Source organism: Haliotis rufescens, unplaced genomic scaffold (assembly GCF_023055435.1).
Source record: "Haliotis rufescens isolate VD_foot unplaced genomic scaffold, xgHalRufe1.0.p SCAF_7, whole genome shotgun sequence".
In the NCBI taxonomy this organism is placed as follows: Eukaryota; Metazoa; Mollusca; class Gastropoda; order Lepetellida; family Haliotidae; genus Haliotis; species Haliotis rufescens.
In genome coordinates, this window is record NW_025964361.1 from 15,649,726 (window position 1) to 15,670,295 (window position 20,570).

General features: G+C 39.0%; 1 protein-coding gene across 1 annotated transcript; it reads left to right on the forward strand.

Moving 5' to 3' along the window:
* Positions 1–910: 910 nt before the first annotated feature.
* On the forward strand, positions 911–15,306 carry LOC124115013 (cysteine-rich hydrophobic domain-containing protein 2-like). The gene is made up of 6 exons (XM_046475791.2): positions 911–1,075; positions 4,273–4,327; positions 5,224–5,379; positions 7,076–7,132; positions 10,734–10,793; positions 12,429–15,306. Exons 1-6 carry the CDS (start codon positions 963–965, stop codon positions 12,477–12,479), a joined length of 492 nt encoding a protein of 163 aa, XP_046331747.1. The 5' UTR covers positions 911–962; the 3' UTR covers positions 12,480–15,306.
* The last annotated feature ends 5,264 nt before the right edge of the window (positions 15,307–20,570 follow it).

The window sequence follows — 20,570 nt, forward strand, 5'->3', positions numbered from 1 at the left end:
TTTGTGCGGATATCATATCCATAGATGCTACATCAGACATTGATAGACTTTAGATGTTCATTTGGTAGCCCTGTTGAAAATGAGGCATGAATACAGCTCAAAACTTCATTAGGGGGTGAAATGCAGAGAATTTGTGTGACACATAATGGCACACATGTCCAAGAACAGTCTATATAAGGCTTCTTGTCCAGTTGGAATTGGAGACTTACATCTTTCATATGGCCTTGTTTAAATTTGTGTTGAAATTCTGTGATCGACGAACAACTCACAAACATAGCCATGGCATAAACAAACATACGAAAGAAGAGCTGTTTTCTCATATGTTTATTTTTCCAGACATTTCTCTTTCATATCTAGGCCCACACTCGATGTATAAAGCAGGCTAACACCGGTGAAGGCTAACGGGTTCACAGTGTTTGACCTAGGTGATTGTGGGTCATACACATGTGACGCGCGTCTTCCTCATTCTGTCATCAAGTGGTTTAATTGCCTGATCCAGGCTAGATTGTTCATGAACTATCGTTATCATATCTGTAGTATTGGGATTCGGCGCCCCGTCTTCCACGCATGCTCTCACACCAAAGGAATCGCTAGGACTGGTACCATTTAGTTCCAAGAAGACAAGACCCAGGGCAATCAACATTTCGCTCACTGCAACACATTTTCTCGTCACTGCGTGGTTCTCTGAAGGGAAAGACCGACACCTAAAACACTATTTCTTTTTTAACATGGTGAACATATCAATCAAATCACACATTGGTTTCGAAAGCACTGCTCTTAACATCAGACCTACAGCTAACATACAATCGTAAATCGTTTGCACATTAGAGTATTATCTGGGATGAATATTTATTTAAAACTTTGGCACACAGCAAGGTGCGCCCAGATTGTGCTGTTAGAGTTATCTCCCCGGAAGTTAAGCTTCGTCTCGTCAGTGTTGTGAGTTCTGAACGTTCTAAACAATGGCTGACTTTGATACCATTTACGAAGAAGAAGACGACGAGGATATACCAGAAGATTATGTTGTTACCGTTCCCAACCCTATCAGTATACGGGGAGCAGGGAATGTTACTATGTAAGTGATATTTTCGTAACCTAATCGATGGGCCCATACAGATCTAAGTTGTTTTGAGATAAGGACCTGTTTTGGCTGTGAATCGAGAACCACGATCGAATATGGAAAACAAACGTGTGTGTCAGTGCTTGGCGTCGTGTAGCTAATATTTCGTGTAAGAAAATGCTCATTTGCCGATCATGTTTGTCATGAAAAATAAAATGTATGTATAATAAAATACATTGATCTTTGGTTTGAGAAATTAATGGTCGTCATGGTCACACTGACACGCACATTGAATAGGCCTAAGCATTGCCTTGCTTTAACAAGTTTCGTGAGAGGAGATGGGTTGACACTTGAGCAATATCACAACACTACATTGGTTTTGCAATTCCCAACTGTGGAACAGCCTGTACAACACTTATACCCCACAAAATATTTCCCTGTTTATGTTCTCTCTTGCCAAGGAATATCTAAATATTGCAACACATGCAGCACTCAATAAATATCTCTTATAACTAACACTGGCACTATGTATGTTTTCTCATGTTGTTTCCACAGTAGTTGGTGTTGTAGTCAATCTGAATAAAATAGAAGGGAGTAAAGCACTTCACTGGTCAAGGATTTCACTTAACACCGCACAAAGAATTGAAGTCACGTTGCCAGCTTGAACCTTTCTCTAACTAACCAACACTTAACCATGGGACCATGGGTGCTATCACAAATAATAAGTACCATGTGATCATGGTGATCAACACACGGTTGTTGACCTTCATGCTCATGCACATAGCTTCAGAACTTCATAATAATTGTAAGCATTTTCCTCAGATTACATACAATTACTTCATTAAAAGAGGTGAGATAGCTAACCCATACTCTAACTTACAACTGAGCCTAAGGATTGTAAAGGGGTATCTGACATTTGTGAAGGCTGACAGGTTTACAGTGTGTGACATAAGTGATTGCTGGTCATATACCTGTGACACAGTTTTTCCTCATTCTGTCGGCCATTGGTTTGTTCGTCTTATTTACAAACTATTGTTTTTATTCCTTTTAAGAATTGACCTTCACTTTGTGTGAGTTCATTGGAGTATGAACCTTCATAGAGTGAGGGCCAATTATATGAACGTCGGAGCTTGTGAAAACCCCGGGCCATGATGTACAATCACATGACACATTGGTTTGGAAATACTGTTCTGAACATCAGACCAACAGCTAATGTGCAGTCATGTTCCCTTAAATAACTAGCACATTAGACTTATATTTCAGATAAATAATATTTTTAGAAATCAGCAAGGTGCGTCCAGATTACGGTGTTAAGCCAAATTAGAGGTAAGCTAGGCTAATCATGCTAATGAGTTAATCTAATTGCCAACACTTTACCATGGGACCACAAAGAATTAGGGCTCTTTTACCTTGTGAGCAACACACAATGTCAATCTTGTATGTACAGTAGCCATTTTCTCCACGGAAATTCCTAAAACTTGTACGGATCTTCTTCAAATTACATAGAGTTAATTAAAAGAGGTGAGATAGCTGACCAATGCCAACACTCACAACTAATCCAAATGATCATAAAGAGGTTTGTTATCGGAGAGGGGTAGCCAACCCTATTGAACCTACATGGGAACAGGTCAAAATGGCCACAAACACCCTAGTCCAAATGGCTCACCAAAAAGTCAAAATTGCCACAAACCAAAAGTTAAAAAGACACATGAAAAAGTATAACTAGAAAGTGTGAATGGTCTCAGTTTCTATTTATTTGCTCTGTTTGATTTATTAATCCAAAGTATTACACATTAACTTTGATCTTATTGAAACCTGTGTGTTGTCTTTACTAATCAAGCTACTAATGTGCTTTTGTACTACAAACCGGGTACTTTGATATTGTGATTGACGATATTCATAGGATTGACTCAGTGACACAGTGATGGGTATAAACATTGAGGAAGCAGATCAGTTGCATTATGTTCATTATGATGTGTGACTCCTGTAAGCAATGGATTAATGAGACATGTGGCACAGGATGGATCTCTATCAGGAGTATCTGTAGATTGTCAGCAGTGAATCCAACTCTCTTTCCCACCTCAGCTCCTCTCCATCTTCCTCGATGCCTGGATGACAGTGTTGACATTTAAGTTTTTGGAAATTTGAGTCAAGCTGAGTTGCTGTCCGTTTGTGCTCATCTGAATGACCCCTGTCACAGTTTCAACTAAAGTGTACTCTAAAGTGGATCTCTGTTATTGCTGTCAGAAAATGAAATAACTGCCGCTTCGTGCTATGAACTGATATGCTATGTGATGCTGATGATTAGACTACTGTCCTAGGTATGGTATGAAATGAATAAAAAGACATAGAACATAATGTTTGTTATAAATGTATTTAGAGTGGGCCATTTTTACTATATGTGTGTCGGCGTCCCCAGATGGTGTGGATTTCTGTGGTTTGTTGCTAGAATTAAGTCACTGGTTTGCTTCATCCATAGTGGATCATTTCAAGGCCATTTAGCATGTTTAGTGTGAAACTAATAATTACATGTCTACTAGTAGTATTATGGCTGTAACGAATACACAAAGTAAGTCAAAGTGTTGTATATGATACACTTCATGAATATGAGGTAACAACAAATATAAATAATTATTCATGAATTCAAGCACAAAATCCATTCAAATAAACTGGAGATCAGTTTCAGATTGAAGTTCATTAGAAAGCAGAAACATCAATCTTAGTTAAAAGAAGCATGTTTCTTCAGAAATATTAGTCTGTCGGTCTGTCTGTCTGTCTACACTTTCAAGAGAGAGAGCTGCCCTCTTGAGTGTCACACGCTGTACTAAAACTAGTACAACTACAACTAGTCATTCTCACAAACCCATGCCATGTGTTAGATATTTCCAGCGTCATGTGATAAATATTGACATTATACAAACTTTATTTCTTTGTCAAAGAGGGGGGTTCATACAACAAATACTGTTGGCTTTTATTCAGTGAATCAAAATGATCCATGTTCATGATGTTGTTTTGTGTTTTCGTGGAAAATAAAAAAATATTTGTTTCAGAAGGTTGTAAACAACGAATACTATTCGAGATCTGACAATTTTTCAATGCGCCATATACATGTATGAATTGTAATTTACACAGTGTGTGAGATTTCTATTGATCTTCTAAACAATATTTCTTGTACCTTCTTCTTTTAATTGTTGAAATTCCACATGTTCCAGATTTGGGCTCAGCAACCGATTTGACACAGAATTCCCACAAGGTCTTTCAGCAAAGGTCAGAGCTTGCATAGTTTCTTGTGTAGTAAAGTAGGATCCCTACTATTTGCCATGACTATTACTGACATGATTGTTGGGCTGCTAGCTATGGTAAATATGTTTGGAAACATACATTATTTGATCATGTTTGTTACATCTCTTGGCATTGTTTAGTAATCATGTGGTATTAACATTTCTTGAGTAATAGAATGTTGTACTTATATTTTACAACATGTGTACAAGGGCATGTTGTACCACCAATATTCAAGTTGTTCATGTTTATTTTCTGACAGAAAAAAGTAACTGTGCATCACCTTAAGTGGTGTTAATGTTATGTTATGTTAAATAACAACATAATATTTGGTCATTCCTCTGATCCTCTTATCATAACATATTCATGGACAAAACCCACATCTGGCAACAGGAGACAGAGAGACACGCCCTAAAAGAGGAGTGGTGTAACAACTCAATGAACAATGTCAATATCAGGTGGGACCACCATTTGCGTTGATACAGGCAAGACAGCATCTATGAACACTATGCTGCCCCAGTCTAGTCTTCTGAACCTCAGATGCCGTCTACCCCCTTCCTTGGCGGGCCTCGCACATGCAAACTGTGAATCAAGACCTTAAATCAAGATGTTTTCATGAATATTTATTGAAGGATGCTTCAAATGATTTCAGAATAATTTCATTTTTATCATGTTTATTGAACTTTATATGAAGCACATTTCCGTTAGTATATGTAGATCACAGGGAATAACACAGACTGACATGTGTCGATTGCATATTCCCAGGTAATAGTACTGACATGTGTCAAATGCATATTTCCAGGCAATAACACAGACTGACATGTGTCAAATACATATTCCCTGGTAATAGCACTAACTGACATGTGTTGAATGCATATTCCCAGGTAGCTCCAGAGGAGTTCAAGGCCACAATGACCCGCATCAACAGTGTGTTACGTAAAGCATTGCCAGTGAACGTGAAGTGGCTGTTCTGTGGCTGTGTGTGTTGCTGTTGCACTCTTGGCTGTTCACTCTGGCCTGTCATCTGCCTTAGCAAACGAGTGAGTTCCTTCAGACTTTCCTGAAGCACCATTGCCTCATGACCGTATGTCTTGTACCATCAGGCCCCACTCCATCACATGTCCTGCCCCTCTCCATCACATGTCCTGCCCCTCTCCATCACATGTCCTGCCCCCTTCCATCACATGTCCTGCCCCCTTCCATCACATGTCCTGCCCCTCTCCATCACATGTCCTGCCCCCTTCCATCACATGTCCTTCACCGCTTCAAACACATGTCCTTCCCCGCTTCATCATATGTCCTGCCCCCTTCCATCACATGTCCTGCCCCCTTTCATCACATGTCCTGCCCCTCTCCATCACATGTCCTGCCCCCCTCCATCACATGCCCTGCCTCTCCATCACATGCCCTGCCTCTCTCCATCACATGTCCTGCCCCCTTCCATCACATATTCTGCCCATCTCCATCACATGCCCTGCCCCTCTCCATCACATGTCCTGCCCCTCTCCATCACATGTCCTGCCCCTCTCCATCACATGTCCTGCCCCTCTCCATCACATGTCCTGCCCCTCTCCATCACATGTCCTGCCCCCTTCCATCACATGTCCTGCCCCCTTCCATCACATGTCCTGCCCCTCTCCATCACATGTCCTGCCCCCTTCCATCACATGTCCTTCACCGCTTCAAACACATGTCCTTCCCCGCTTCATCATATGTCCTGCCCCCTTCCATCACATGTCCTGCCCCCTTTCATCACATGTCCTGCCCCTCTCCATCACATGTCCTGCCCCCCTCCATCACATGCCCTGCCTCTCCATCACATGCCCTGCCTCTCTCCATCACATGTCCTGCCCCCTTCCATCACATATTCTGCCCATCTCCATCACATGCCCTGCCCCTCTCCATCACATGTCCTGCCCCTCTCCATCACATGTCCCACTCCATCACATGTCCTGCCCCTCTCCATCACATGTCCCACTCCATCACTAAGCCTGCCCCACCCCATCACATGTCCCACTCCATCACATGTCCTGCCCCACCCCATCACATGTCCCACCCCATCACATGTCCCACTCCATCACATGTCCTGCCCCACTCCATCACATGAGGACATCCCATTACGGGTCACGTCAGAATGACCTTTTGCAAACTTTGACCAATCATTGAAATGTCTAACAAGAAGGCGACATCAGCCAATTAGAAAGCAGCTTTCTCGGGCTTTTCGGCACTTGTTTCAACCTGGCAACTTTCATTTCAGACTATGATTGAAAAATATGTTGACACAGTTCTCGATTAAAATTTTGAAAAACAAACGAACATTTCTGAATGTCTAATATATGGTTGAGATTTTATAGTAGTGCTTCCCACATACTGTGCAACACCTCCTCCGTTCAAATGTTTATTCCATGGAAGCGATAGACAGACAATATGTTTTACAGAATCAGTTGTACTGGCCACAACTGTAGTTTGGAATACCCAGTGTTAACGTAATCAAGGTTGCATGATCAGAGACTGCTGTAATCAACAACATGAACATAAATAGACAGACAAAGATACATGCAGGAGTGGTTTCTAAAAACCTAATACCTTTCCAGCAATAAGAGCAAGGCCACAGTTCATAGATTTTATTGTTTGAAGATTTTAAGCTTTTGTAAACAACAAATCATGTAATAAAAGCATCTTACAACTTGGAAATGGAACTGTTGATTTTTATGTTCTACATGTTTCTTGTTTCAGACTAGGCATGCAATAGAGAAAGTTTTAGACTGGGAGAATAGTCATCTATATCACAAGGTATGTGTTACTCAGAGTGTCAATGACACAGTCACAGTAAGTTCAGAGTTGAAAATGTGTTGTATTACAGTGTCATTGACACAGTTAATGTATGTTCGGAGTTGAAAATGTGTTGTACTACAGTGTCAATGACACAGTTACAGTAAGTTCAGAGTTGAAAATGTGTTGTACTACAGTGTCAATGACACAGTTAAAGTAAGTTCCGAGTTGAAAATGTGTTGTACTACAGTGTCAATGACACAGTTACAGTAAGTTCAGAGTTGAAAATGTGTTGTACTACAGTGTCAATGACACAGTTAAAGTAAGTTCCGAGTTGAAAATGTGTTGTACTACAGCGTCAATGACACAGTAAATGTAAGTTTGGAGTTGAAAATGTGTTGTACTACAGTATCAATGACACAGTTACAGTAAGTTCAGAGTTGAAAATGTGTTGTACTACAGTGTCAATGACACAGTTAAAGTAAGTTCCGAGTTGAAAATGTGTTGTACTACAGTGTCAATGACACAGTTACAGTAAGTTCAGAGTTGAAAATGTGTTGTACTACAGTGTCAATGACACAGTTAAAGTAAGTTCCGAGTTGAAAATGTGTTGTACTACAGTGTCAATGACACAGTAAATGTAAGTTTGGAGTTGAAAATGTGTTGTACTACAGTGTCAATGACACAGTTACAGTAAGTTCAGAGTTGAAAATGTGTTGTACTACAGTGTCAATGACACAGTTAAAGTAAGTTCCAAGTTGAAAATGTGTTGTACTACAGTGTCAATGACACAGTAAATGTAAGTTCCGAGTTGAAAATGTGTTGTACAACAGTGTCAATGACACAGTTAAAGTAAGTTCCAAGTTGAAAATGTGTTGTACAACAGTGTCAATGACACAGTTACAGTAAGTTCCAAGTTGAAAATGTGTTATACTACAGCTTCAATGACACAGTTTAAGTAAGTTCCAAGTTGAAAATGTGTTGTACTACAGTGTCATTGACACAGTTACAGTAAGTTCCAAGTTGAAAATGTGTTGTACTACAGTGTCAATGACACAGTTAATGTAAGTTCGGAGTTGAAAATGTATTGTACTACAGTGTCAATGACACAGTTTAAGTAAGTTCAGAGTTTTAAATGTGTTGTACTACAGCGTCAATGACACAGTTAATGTATGTTCAGAGTTTTAAATGTGTTCTATTACAGTGTCATTGACACGGTTAATGTAAGTTCAGAGTTCAAAATGTGTTGTACTACAGTGTCAATGACACAGTTAAAGTAAGTTCCGAGTTGAAAATGTGTTGTACTACAGTGTCAATGACACAGTAAATGTAAGTTCGGAGTTGAAAATGTGTTGTACTACAGTGTCAATGACACCGTTAATGTAAGTTCGGAGTTGAAAATGTGTTGTACTACAGTGTCAATGACACAGTTAATGTAAGTTCGGAGTTGAAAATGTGTTGTACTACAGTGTCAATGACACAGTTAATGTAAGTTCGGAGTTGAAAATGTGTTGTAATACAGTGACAATGACACAGTTAATGTAAGTTCGGAGTTGAAAATGTGTTGTACTACAGTGTCAATGACACAGTTAATGTAAGTTCGGAGTTGAAAATGTGTTGTACTACAGTGTCAATGACACAGTTAAAGTAAGTTCCAAGTTGAAAATGTGTTGTACTACAGTGTCAATGACACAGTTAAAGTAAGTTCAGAGTTTTAAATGTGTTGTACTACAGTGCCAATGACACAGTTAATGTAAGTTCCAAGTTGAAAATGTGTTGTACTACAGTGTCAATGACACAGTTAAAGTAAGTTCCGAGTTGAAAATGTGTTGTACTACAGTGTCAATGACACAGTTAAAGTAAGTTCCGAGTTAAAAATGTGTTGTACTACAGTGTCAATGACACAGTTAATGTAAGTTCAGAGTTGAAAATGTGTTGTACTACAGTGTCAATGACACAGTTAATGTAAGTTCCAAGTTGAAAATGTGTTGTACTACAGTGTCAATGACACAGTTTAAGTAAGTTCAGAGTTTTAAATGTGTTGTATTACAGTGTCATTGAAACAGTTAAAGTAAGTTCCAAGTTGAAAATGTGTTGTACTACAGTGTCAATGACACAGTTAATGTAAGTTCCAAGTTGAAAATGTGTTGTACTACAGCGTCAATGACACAGTTAATGTAAGTTCAGAGTTGAAAATGTGTTGTACTACAGTGTCAATGACACAGTTTAAGTAAGTTCAGAGTTTTAAATGTGTTGTATTACAGTGTCATTGAAACAGTTAAAGTAAGTTCCAAGTTGAAAATGTGTTGTACTACAGTGTCAATGACACAGTTAATGTAAGTTCCAAGTTGAAAATGTGTTGTACTACAGTGTCAATGAGAGAGTTACAGTAAGTTCCAAGTTGAAAATGTGTTGTACTACAGTGTCAATGACACAGTTAAAGTAAGTTCCAAGTTGAAAATGTGTTGTACTACAGTGTCAATGACACAGTTAATGTAAGTTCCAAGTTGAAATGTGTTGTACTACAGTGTCAATGACACAGTTAATGTAAGTTCCAAGTTGAAAATGTGTTGTACAACAGTGTCAATGACACAGGTACAGTAAGTTCCAAGTTGAAAATGTGTTATACTACAGCTTCAATGACACAGTTAATGTAAGTTCCAAGTTGAAAATGTGTTGTACTACAGTGTCAATGACACAGTTACAGTAAGTTCCAAGTTGAAAATATGTTGTACTACAGTGTCAATGACACAGTTAATGTAAGTTCCAAGTTGAAAATGTGTTGTACTACAGTGTCAATGACACAGTTAATGTAAGTTCCAAGTTGAAAATATGTTGTACTACAGTGTCAATGACACAGTTAATGTAAGTTCCAAGTTGAAAATGTGTTGTACAACAGTGTCAATGACACAGTTAAAGTAAGTTCCTGGTTGCTGCAGGACACATCTTAGAAATCATGGTTTCTTGTTAAAATGTTCAGTATAGGAAGCCAGTGATAAATATTCTAGATGGATTGTATGATTCACAGAATAATCCAAAGGATTCAGGAACTGATCGGGTATTCCCAATAGAAAAAGAAGGGCCAAACTAGCTTTTGGTGAAATGATATTCACTGCATTCAAAGATGGATCAAAAGTATTGTTTTTGTTAGCACATGTAAACATTGTTATGAGTACCTTGCAAATACTGGTATGTTGTGTTTTTAAAATTCATGCATATTTTCATCTTGGCAAAGTTCACAAAAGTGACGAAGCCAAATGAAATTATGATATTGGCAGCTTGATTCCTGTGATTGAAAAAGTGAAAGTATTAGCGATCAGCTTACTGTATGTAGTGTGTCTATTACGCATGCGTTGTGACCATAGCAACATCCTACAAAATGGTGGATGACCACAAAGTTGTCATAAATGAACAGGAGAAGTCTCATGTATGGGTCCATTGTTATTCAGGTTCATAACATATTACAGCTGAAAGAACATATGCAATATATTGTGATACATATCACAGTACATGACTTATTATTGCAATAAATTTCAATACAATTTCCATCACTACTATTATAGCTATCAAATATTCAAGGTTAATTTCTTCCACTGTTACAATCTTTTGTTTATTATTTCAGCTTGGCTTGCATTTTCGTCTCAGTAAACAAAGATGTGACTCAAGTAGTATGATGGAATATGTAAGTACTATCTGGCATTTACACCACCAGAATTGTCTGGTCCTGACTGAATTATTTGCATGTTGCCGTCATAATAAACTCATATACAACACAATCCAATATTTTTTCATGTACACAATTTGGATAAACATAATTCTATCAATTGCCAATCATCTATTATATCTGTTTTCATGTTGAAATATGAGTTACCTGAAGGGTCATCATGGAAGCAGCCTGTCTGGTGCTGATGGGAATTCCACCTGACTCGGTGTAACCTGGGCCCACTTGTCAGCCCAATATCAGTGCTACAATCATTGTACATCCTAGATATTGTGTTTTCAGGCTTCAGCTACAGGCTGGACCAATCTTAAGTAGCTTAAGACGTTGTAGTACCTGAATAAACTTGACATAATGGCATGCAAGATGCCTGCTGGTTCACATAATTTATATGCCTTGCTTTGAAACACTGCCATTTCATTTTGTAATGTGTCCAGTTTAAGATAATTGTACCTCCACTGTTAAAGAGGTCACAATCTTAAAACCAAGCAGTCTTACAATCGGTCTGTACAAGTGGAATAAGACTTAGGCTTAAAAAAATAAAAGAATTGCTTCTCAGGCAATGGCTTTTGAAAATATGGTGCGGGTGGGTGGCCTTTTTTTTTTTGGTTGATAAAATTAGTATGTAACCAAATAAACATTTGCGTACAATCAACCTGGGAAAGGGCCTCCCTACATGAATATATTCCTTGATGAGTAAAATACTGGAATACAGTATTTAACTACCGTTGGACAACCAGTAATTGCACAATACATGCATACAATGAGCTTTGATTTTATTTCACAACGCGAAGATGTTATTGTGAGCACACAACACCAGAAGCATGTCAACACATCCGTACTGAAGTACGCAAGTTACTCCTATTATTACACTATCTGGATATATCTATTTTGTATCTGGACTTCTGTTTGTAGTCCATTATATTACTTTTATCCAAGATTTCATTCAATTTTGTTTACATTAATTATGTCGGAATCGTGTATGATCTGATCGGCAAATCCCATCAACTCACTATGAACTCGCCTTCAAACGAACAATAGATGTTAGAGATACATAGTCTTCGGTCTTCATATCAATTCCTATGAAATTTCTTTTCAGTTATGATAATGGCCATGACATTAAGTTTTTTTCAAACTAACTCAACCATAGATGGGGGAGAAAAAGTGTAAACAGCAAATTGCTAATTCCGCCATATTTTACACAAATAGACACATCTTAATATCTGCGTGTGAAACTTTGTCCGGCATACAGTACACAAATACCATTGAATTTGAAAATCTTATATCTGGTGATGTTATATCGTAAATTTCATGTTTTCATTGACCATCACACAGACTTCTATTCCTGCCATGACCATAACATATAACACGAGATGCCCAGGACAGCACTGCGCATCTGAAGAGAAGTAACTGCACACTATATTAGATTGTGTTGTTTTTAAGTATTGTTGCATTTCACTGTCGGGGTCTTGTGTTCAAGCCTTTTTCAGCCTTAGGTATGGCGATTGTAAGTGCCCAAGATTGACTGTAACTTGTTCTGTGCGAGTGGGTCCTGCAGGTGTCTGTGTTCACCTCTAACATGTTTTAATCTCTTTTCAGGTTCTGTTCATTGAGTTCATTCCAAAGGTACCAATACTTCGACCAGACTAGCCAAATATACAACTTGTGTCTGTTGTTAACCAAGTGACTGTTTAAATCACAGATGAAGACTCAAGTACCAGATCTCGAAGACCTTGTTAGTTAACACACTACAGCAGGTGTTCCTTGTCACTGTCGGGACTCTGTCTGTAGTGTATCTGCTTCGAGTGAGACTGTCTGCAGTGTGCCAGATGGTTGTTTTATCAAGGTTGAATGAACTTGGTCTGAATGCCTGGAACAGTTTCCATGAAGATGTCCTGTCGTCATGGTCTTGAATGTTTGCTGCCAAATCTGTTGGACATGAGTGCTTTGACATGATTTTACCTTCATTGTTCCTAGAAGTGTTTGCTATTCCCTAGTCTTAAGAGTCGGACAGCACAGCTGGCGTTGCTTAATATCATTATCAGGATTAGTATTTGTGTACAAATGGAGTCAGTTCCTGACAAGGCAAGTATTAATATTTCACCAATTTCTTGAAAAGGAATCAGTTTTCTGAATTTTGGTGACATGTTAAGTGATTCTGATGAAGAAGAGAGATCATATTTAATACCAATGAATGTGACAGATATATTATCGTTGCCATATTTCATAGTGAGTGATACAAGGAGTAGGTTACTGAGTGATCAAGTTCAACCCAGTGAATGTTGATAACAATTCTGGTAAAGCTATTAGTATACATATACATTGTCCTGCCTAGGAATTAAGAATTATGTACATGTGACCTGCTTGAGGATGCTGATGGCATCGGTATCGAATGCCTACTTTTATTAAATGTATGTTTGCTTATGGTATACACATAGCTGGATGTAGTGCTCCCTACTATCACTGTGAGGTCCTCATCTCCTGCAGCAGCAGCAGCAGCACCCATCCCCATCCTGAAGGGGCGAGGGCCAAGCTCACTTGTAAATCACACAAATACAAGATTGTGAATATGTTCTGTGATTGACCTCTTAGCATGCTTAGTAGATGACAGCCATGATCAGATTATGCTCTTGGCTTGCTCAGCTACAGTAAGTACTAGTTAGTGTTCACTAGGGCTGGGTCCCGATCACCAGTATGTGCGCTGGATGGAGTTGCCCAGGCCATGTGGCGGACCACTTGACATGGTCATATGGACCAGCCAGGATTGTGGAGTACCTTTGGATTTAAGTTTTGCTTCCACAACACCATGTAAGTATTTTCAGCCTTATAAAAGATGGTTCCATTTTCCAAGTAGTGAGGCTCTGTAATCCCAGTCTATCATAACATTCCCAGAGCGTCTGGTTGGGAAGCAAGGATGCTGCCACTGCTGCTGCTACCTCAGTTCATGCAACATTTGCTGACTTGTAGAGTGTAAAGTTCAACCCTTGTGATGAGCCAAAATTGAACGTTTTTACATTATGATTCTATATGGTGAACTTAGCTACATATCTTCATTACAAGCATCATGTGAAGTTCACTGAAACAAATGTTTTACATCAAACATCTCAGAAAGTGATTCTATTTGCCCAGAAATTAAAGTCCTGTATTATGTGTAGTCATGACAACAAACTGTCTGTTGATTTTGAAATCCAACAACTGCTGAAGTATATGCTCAGTTGCTATGACAACCTCAAAGTATGTCAATTTTCAGTGATGTTTGGTTAATTTGTGATAAATGTAATAAGGTGATGTTTCAGTCTCACAGGCTGGCCTGTGCAGGGTATTTGTGGTATCTATGGAAGAAGAATATCAGTCCCTGTGTAGATGATTGTTGGTGTGACTGAGTATCCTTCTAGTCCAAGGCCTCCCAGCTGCTTAGTCCCTCCATCACCATCATTTCATCAAGTGAAGCCCACTGCTATCTGTACAGAATGGCATGTGATGATTATTGATAAGAGTTAGTATTGTCAGACTTGTAGCACTTCCTAACCTGTGTATGCTATATACCAGTGTTGGGCTTGGCAGCTTGTAGCACTTCCTAACCTGTGTATGCTATATACCAGTGTTAGGCTTGGCAGCTTGGTGCACTTCCTAACCTGTGTATGCTATATACCAGTGTTAGGCTTGGCAGCTTGGTGCACTTCCTAACCTGTGTATGCTATATACCAGTGTTAGGCTTGGCAGCTTGGTGCACTTCCTAACCTGTGTATGCTATATACCAGTGTTGGGCTTGGCAGCTTGTAGCACTTCCTAACCTGTGTATGCTATATACCAGTGTTGGGCTTGGCAGCTTGTAGCACTTCCTAACCTGTGTATGCTATATACCAGTGTTAGGCTTGGCAGCTTGGTGCACTTCCTAACCTGTGTATGCTATATACCAGTGTTAGGCTTGGCAGCTTGTAGCACTTCCTAACCTGTGTATGCTATATACCAGTGTTGGTATTGGCAGCTTGGTGCAGCAAGCTAGTGCCAAACATGCATCGTGATAAATATGAACTGAACATTTTGTAGATGATCAAGCCACTATTTCTTGTTTATTTATATGAAACAGTTATTGAAAAAATGGTTAAAATGCCTGTCTAAAGAGTTGTTTTTAGTTGTTTTGCGAATGAAAGAATATCAGAGTCTGTATTATAATATATTTCAGTCTGTTACATATCATGATATGGTCATGATAAGTATCATTTCTCAATGAAAAGTGATAAAGCATATCCCAACACCTTCAACAATTGTTTGGTAGTACATTGTATATCATATCGTCGGAAACAATAGCTGTGTGGCTGCACCATGACTTGTTTGCTAATACACGATCTACAAGTCACGTCAGAACAACCTTTTGCAAACTTTGACCGGTCAATCAAATGACTTACAAGAAGTCAACATTAGCAGGGTATGAAACTCCCAAAAATTTCAGCCAGACCACAGGACTGGCTAGCTGAAATACTTGCCAGCCCTGACCAAAACCTGCCTGCCCACTATAATCATATGTTTCTCAGGATAAGCTAACGGGGTTTCTTTTTGGTTACATTTTATCATTCATCTTTACATGTGAATTAATGATTATCATCGGGAAATATTTAGAATATTTTCACATATGAAATATAACCTGATCGTCGGGCAGGGGGATTTGAAAATCTGGCAGCCCGAGTTGAAATCAACCCGTCTTGGACGGTCGGGCAGGCAGGTATTTCGAACACTGACATTAGCCAATCAGAAAGCAGTTTTTACACTTGTTCTAAACTGGCAACTACATTTTGAAAAATATTTTGACAAAGTTCGCAATTCAAAATTTGAAAACTGAACAAAAGAACATCCTGGAATGTCTAATAGATGGCCTAGATTGTATGGTAGTATTTACCATGGGCTATGCAAAATCTCTTCCATTCAAATGTTTATCCCCATTGATGCAAGAGATAGTGATTTTGGTGGAATCGGTCATAAAACTTGTAACTGTCATTCGGAATACCCTGTGTTAAACTTTTCAAGGTTGAGTTATTAGAAAACATAATCAGACTGTCACTTTCCTGATCTAGTAAGCGACGCACTGATGAAAAGGTTGGTTGGCGGAAAGGTCGTACTTACATGACATTAAATGTGATCTTTGTTTAGCAGTAGCAAGAACTAACATCTGATCTTAAGGAGATGGGGTAATACGCATCTCTACATATATAGAATTAACAGGACACAGTTGTCTCCAATGTTATCAGTCAATTAGGAAGTTTGTATGTTTACCAAGTGATCATGTGACTGTGTGACTGCCAGCAGATAGGAGTCCCTCCCTTGTGTAGCGCTGCTCATGTTGATAGGTCGTCAGAGTGTACACAGCCAGGGACCTCTCAAAAAGACACACATCTTGAATACTGTTCAGCTAGCCTTTGCTATTTTTTTACTTCATGCTGTGAAAGCAGTCAGCATGGTCAAGGTGTGTTCTTGACCATTGTTTATTAATTTTGATCATTGAACTACTAATAACTCAGATATGATGATGTGATAGTGAGAGTGTAGGGGGACTGTCCCGCTTCTAATCCCTGTCTTCAAACTTAGTTGTTCTTACCTTATTTGGAATGTGTTGCCCTTGTTTGGTAAGAGGATAATCATGAACTGTACAGTCATATTGTCTGTTTAAGAATCTTTTGATGACCGACTGTTATTTCCATGTGCTTTGTACGTAAAACGTGGAGATGGATGCAATGAGGTGGAATTCTGCTTGTGTTTGAGACAATATCTGTAGAACAACACCAACATGCCACTTGTAACACAGCACATGTTCACCTGGAGTTGTAGGAAGGTGGTTGTTTTAGTGTTTGAACTATTGTTGTGTATGTATGTTATATGTACCTGAACCATCATACCTGGATGTGATGTGTAAATGTGTCTGTAGCAGATTTGTTGGAAGGGTATTACTATTCCCATCTCCTAGCTGTGGATCACTGTATTTGTGATGAGGCAGCAGAAACATCTCAATCCAGAACAGGGGAGGACCATCAGTAGCGTTTGAAGGTGTTCCACATGATTTGACGTGTCCTGCTCAGATGACCTGTCATTTCACACTCTGCTACTGAGGTCCCAACAATTAAGTTGCTTGTTCTCCAATATTACATTATGACAAAAAGGGTATTATATTACTTTCTGAATTCTCATGTGCATGGCAAAAGAAAAAACTACCAATGTAAATCAGATCTAAGCACATGCTTTCTTTAACAGGAGCACATGGTGGCCAGAATATTTTTCAAATGGTGATTGTGGAAACAAGAAATTAATTTGTTGTATCGCTGGTCAAAGGGTCATTTTCATTCAGGAACCAATCTTTTGCATTTACAAAAAGAACACACATATCATATTTCCTATCAAGTTTTCAATGACTTTATAAGTTAGCGATTGAAAAATTTCCAAACTTGATATGAGTACATCAGCTGGAGCTATAATCCAGGCTCCAATATCACACGGTTGATCACCATAGCAACAGCTAACTCCAGCGACCTACTGACTCCCTCCTTGTGTGATTGACAGCTAGGTACAGCTGTCAATATCATTTTGCTACTACATTCCATATAACCTGTTTTGTTTGAGAGAGTGAATCAGAATATATTTATCATGCACTTTGAAAATGCAAATTATGTACCATATTCCTACGTGTGATATTAGATGAAAATTATGGATGTAATACGTAGTTTTGTGAATTTATTTTGTGATTATTGATTGAGGAGTTTTTGACAATATTATTCATGTAACATCATGCCATCTGTTTATGATTGAATACTATAGATATGTGAATATGCTAGCATTTGTAGACTGATTGATTGTCATGTTCAATAGCCTCAGGTTGTAAGACTCCAGACATTTATGGAGACACACAACATTGGTCTGAGTTGATCGGCTGAGTGTCTGCAATGAGGAGACGAGAGTTCGGTGATTTGAGTACACACTACAGATGGAACATGTCTAAGGCAGTTTATGTCTAGGAAGAGGATAATATAATATTGCATAGAGTATTTCAAACTAAAGTTTCATTTCATCACAAATTTGTTTCTTTTATCAAGTTATGCTCACTTCATTAATGACTTCATATCTGTAGAGAATACTTGCTTAATTTATGAATGTTTGTTTCAGCTATCAACTTGCCACTGAAACAGTTCATTAGATTATGGTAGTCAACTTTTTACTTTGCCAGGACATTGAGCCGACCAGGCTTTTTCATGCCTTCAAAGGGTTAGTATAGGAAAGGGTATTGTGTGGCATGGAATGTGCTGCCCTGTATGGCTATCTGGAATAAGCCCTGCCTCTAAGGCGGAAGATCAAAGTAATCTGTGTACTGCTTGATATTGAAATGAAGTTAAGAAAAACAAATAGTTTAGGTTCTATATATTGAATATACTGGTCAGTAAAACCACTAAAAGGCATCAAAGAAACAAATTTAGTAAAGACTGAATTGTGGAGGTCACACAATACACTGGGACCTGGTTGTTTGAGGTCTGTATGCTAGACAGGCTGACCTGGGGGGTTAATACCAGTACACGTCTGTGTGAGGTCACTATAACCTTTATGTGATGTGGTTTGGATATGCTGAAATTAACAACTATAAGCCCCCCCCCCCCCCCCCCAACAATATGCTGAGTATAACTGGGAACTGCTACAAGCAACAATGAGGATGTGATATTGCCATTGCATGTCTACACAACAGACAATCACCGTTAGTTATCACACTATGTTTTTACTTCTCTTATGTTGCTTGCTTGTAGTTCTCGCTTTCCTCCCAGTCCTGTCAGACACTGACGTTTGATCCTCTGTAAGAAGTGTGCTGTAAATGTTGCTTCCATTGTGGGAACTTAATCAAAAGGACTTGAAGGCATTCATCTCACAATCCCAGGTGTCAAATGAGTTGTGTTGTTGAAGCAGGGGAAGCTAGGACTGTGGATACGCCAGCTGAAGTAGAATCTGCTTGCTTAGCTTGTTACACAAGATACATACATCTATGTCGAGGATGTTGTTTGTGTTTGTAAGAGCTGTATTATGGGACCAGTCATTGTTATAGGTGGTGGGTAGGGCAGGAAGGCTAGTCCAACAATCAGCCCTGTGCATGTAGGGGCATCATAAGAATTCCTTCTTTAAGCTGAGATACATTATCACACACTGTTGGCTTTGTTACAGGAAGGAAAAACAGATTTAGAGGTCAGCAAACAATTCAATTTCTGTGCATACGCTAAGAGAAGGTCATGTGTTTTGGTAAATAGAGATTGTTAGTCATACATTTCATCTTTGGAATCCAAATTATATTGAGTGAGTCTATTTTTAGTGCCAAATAATTGGCAGACGTGTTTGTATGGAGAAGCATTCACTCATGAGGCATTGTGAAACCTGAACATATTTTGAACATTTCCAATTGGTCATGGTACCAAGTGTTTTAAATTGGGTTTTTTATCATAGATAACAGTATCCATTATATGATTACTATATTTCCCACCTCCATAGTACATGACTGGTCTCTGTGTTGTCAGGGAAACCTGTGCAGGTGATGGTACAGTTGTACCACCATGTACCACACCTGGATAGTAGGCTCCACCCTGGTAACACAATCTTCTACTTAGAAGCTTTCAGAAGATATCAGTGCTAAATGCAATATGGTTTAAACTTCTACTAGACTTAAAGTATGAAAATAATTTGTTCTCTGGCTGTTACTTAGAAAACATTATGGCACAGGAGCTGTTAACTTTTCAGTTCAAATTAGTTACCTTCCGAAGAATGAGAAGTTTCATAGTACAGGTGTCTTTCATACACAAATAACATTTAAATGTAATCACACAGTTGATGCAGATCACCTTGTGATTGATAGTAAGTTAGTAATGTGTAGAGTTACAAGTTATTCTAGAGAATACACAAATGTGCATACCAGTGTTGCTCCAGCCAAATATGTGACATGTGGTGATATGTACTCATTACACACCAGCCAGCTTCACATGTTTACGGACATGTTTTGGTCTACAGATAAGATAGAATTACTTACATGGATGCTTTCAGATTTAGTGGTGCTGCCCAATTGTCCTAATGTAGGGCTTTACATGTGGCTGTGAGGATATGGAACGCTAGCCTGGCCCACCTTTCATCACTGCATCTACAGCGCAACGTGGCAGTGTCACAATCTCTGTATTAAGTGACACCTGTTCCTTATGCAAGTTACATCTAACCTGTGCCTGATGTTTGTCATGGGACCACCTCTCATTGGGACAGAACAAGAGTGAGTGAGTGAGGTGGGTTTAACGCCGCTTTTACATTATTCCAGTTATATCACGGCGTGTCAGCTTAATGTGGGAGGAAAGCCCGAAGTGATGCAGGTCTCAGACGTTTACCACTTCGGTGAAACCCACAAGCACGGGTATGGTGCTGACAAACCTAAAAACATAAACGGGGCGAAACGGGATTCGAACCCACAATCATAGGTTTCTGGCGTGCCCAAGGGATGCAACTCTGCACAGCGAATCGCGGCGCCTTAGACGGGACAGAACAAGAAGTAAGGAAACTTTGACAGATTAAGATGTTTAAAAAGACATTTTCTTCATTCATAAGAACATTCTGGAAGATTCATAGAATATATTCCTAAAGTATTCTTATGCAATCATGCATAGAAGTTGGACTAAGAACAGCATTGCTACCCACCTTGGTTCTGTGGACCATATATACAATGTATACCCATGTTTATGTCACACA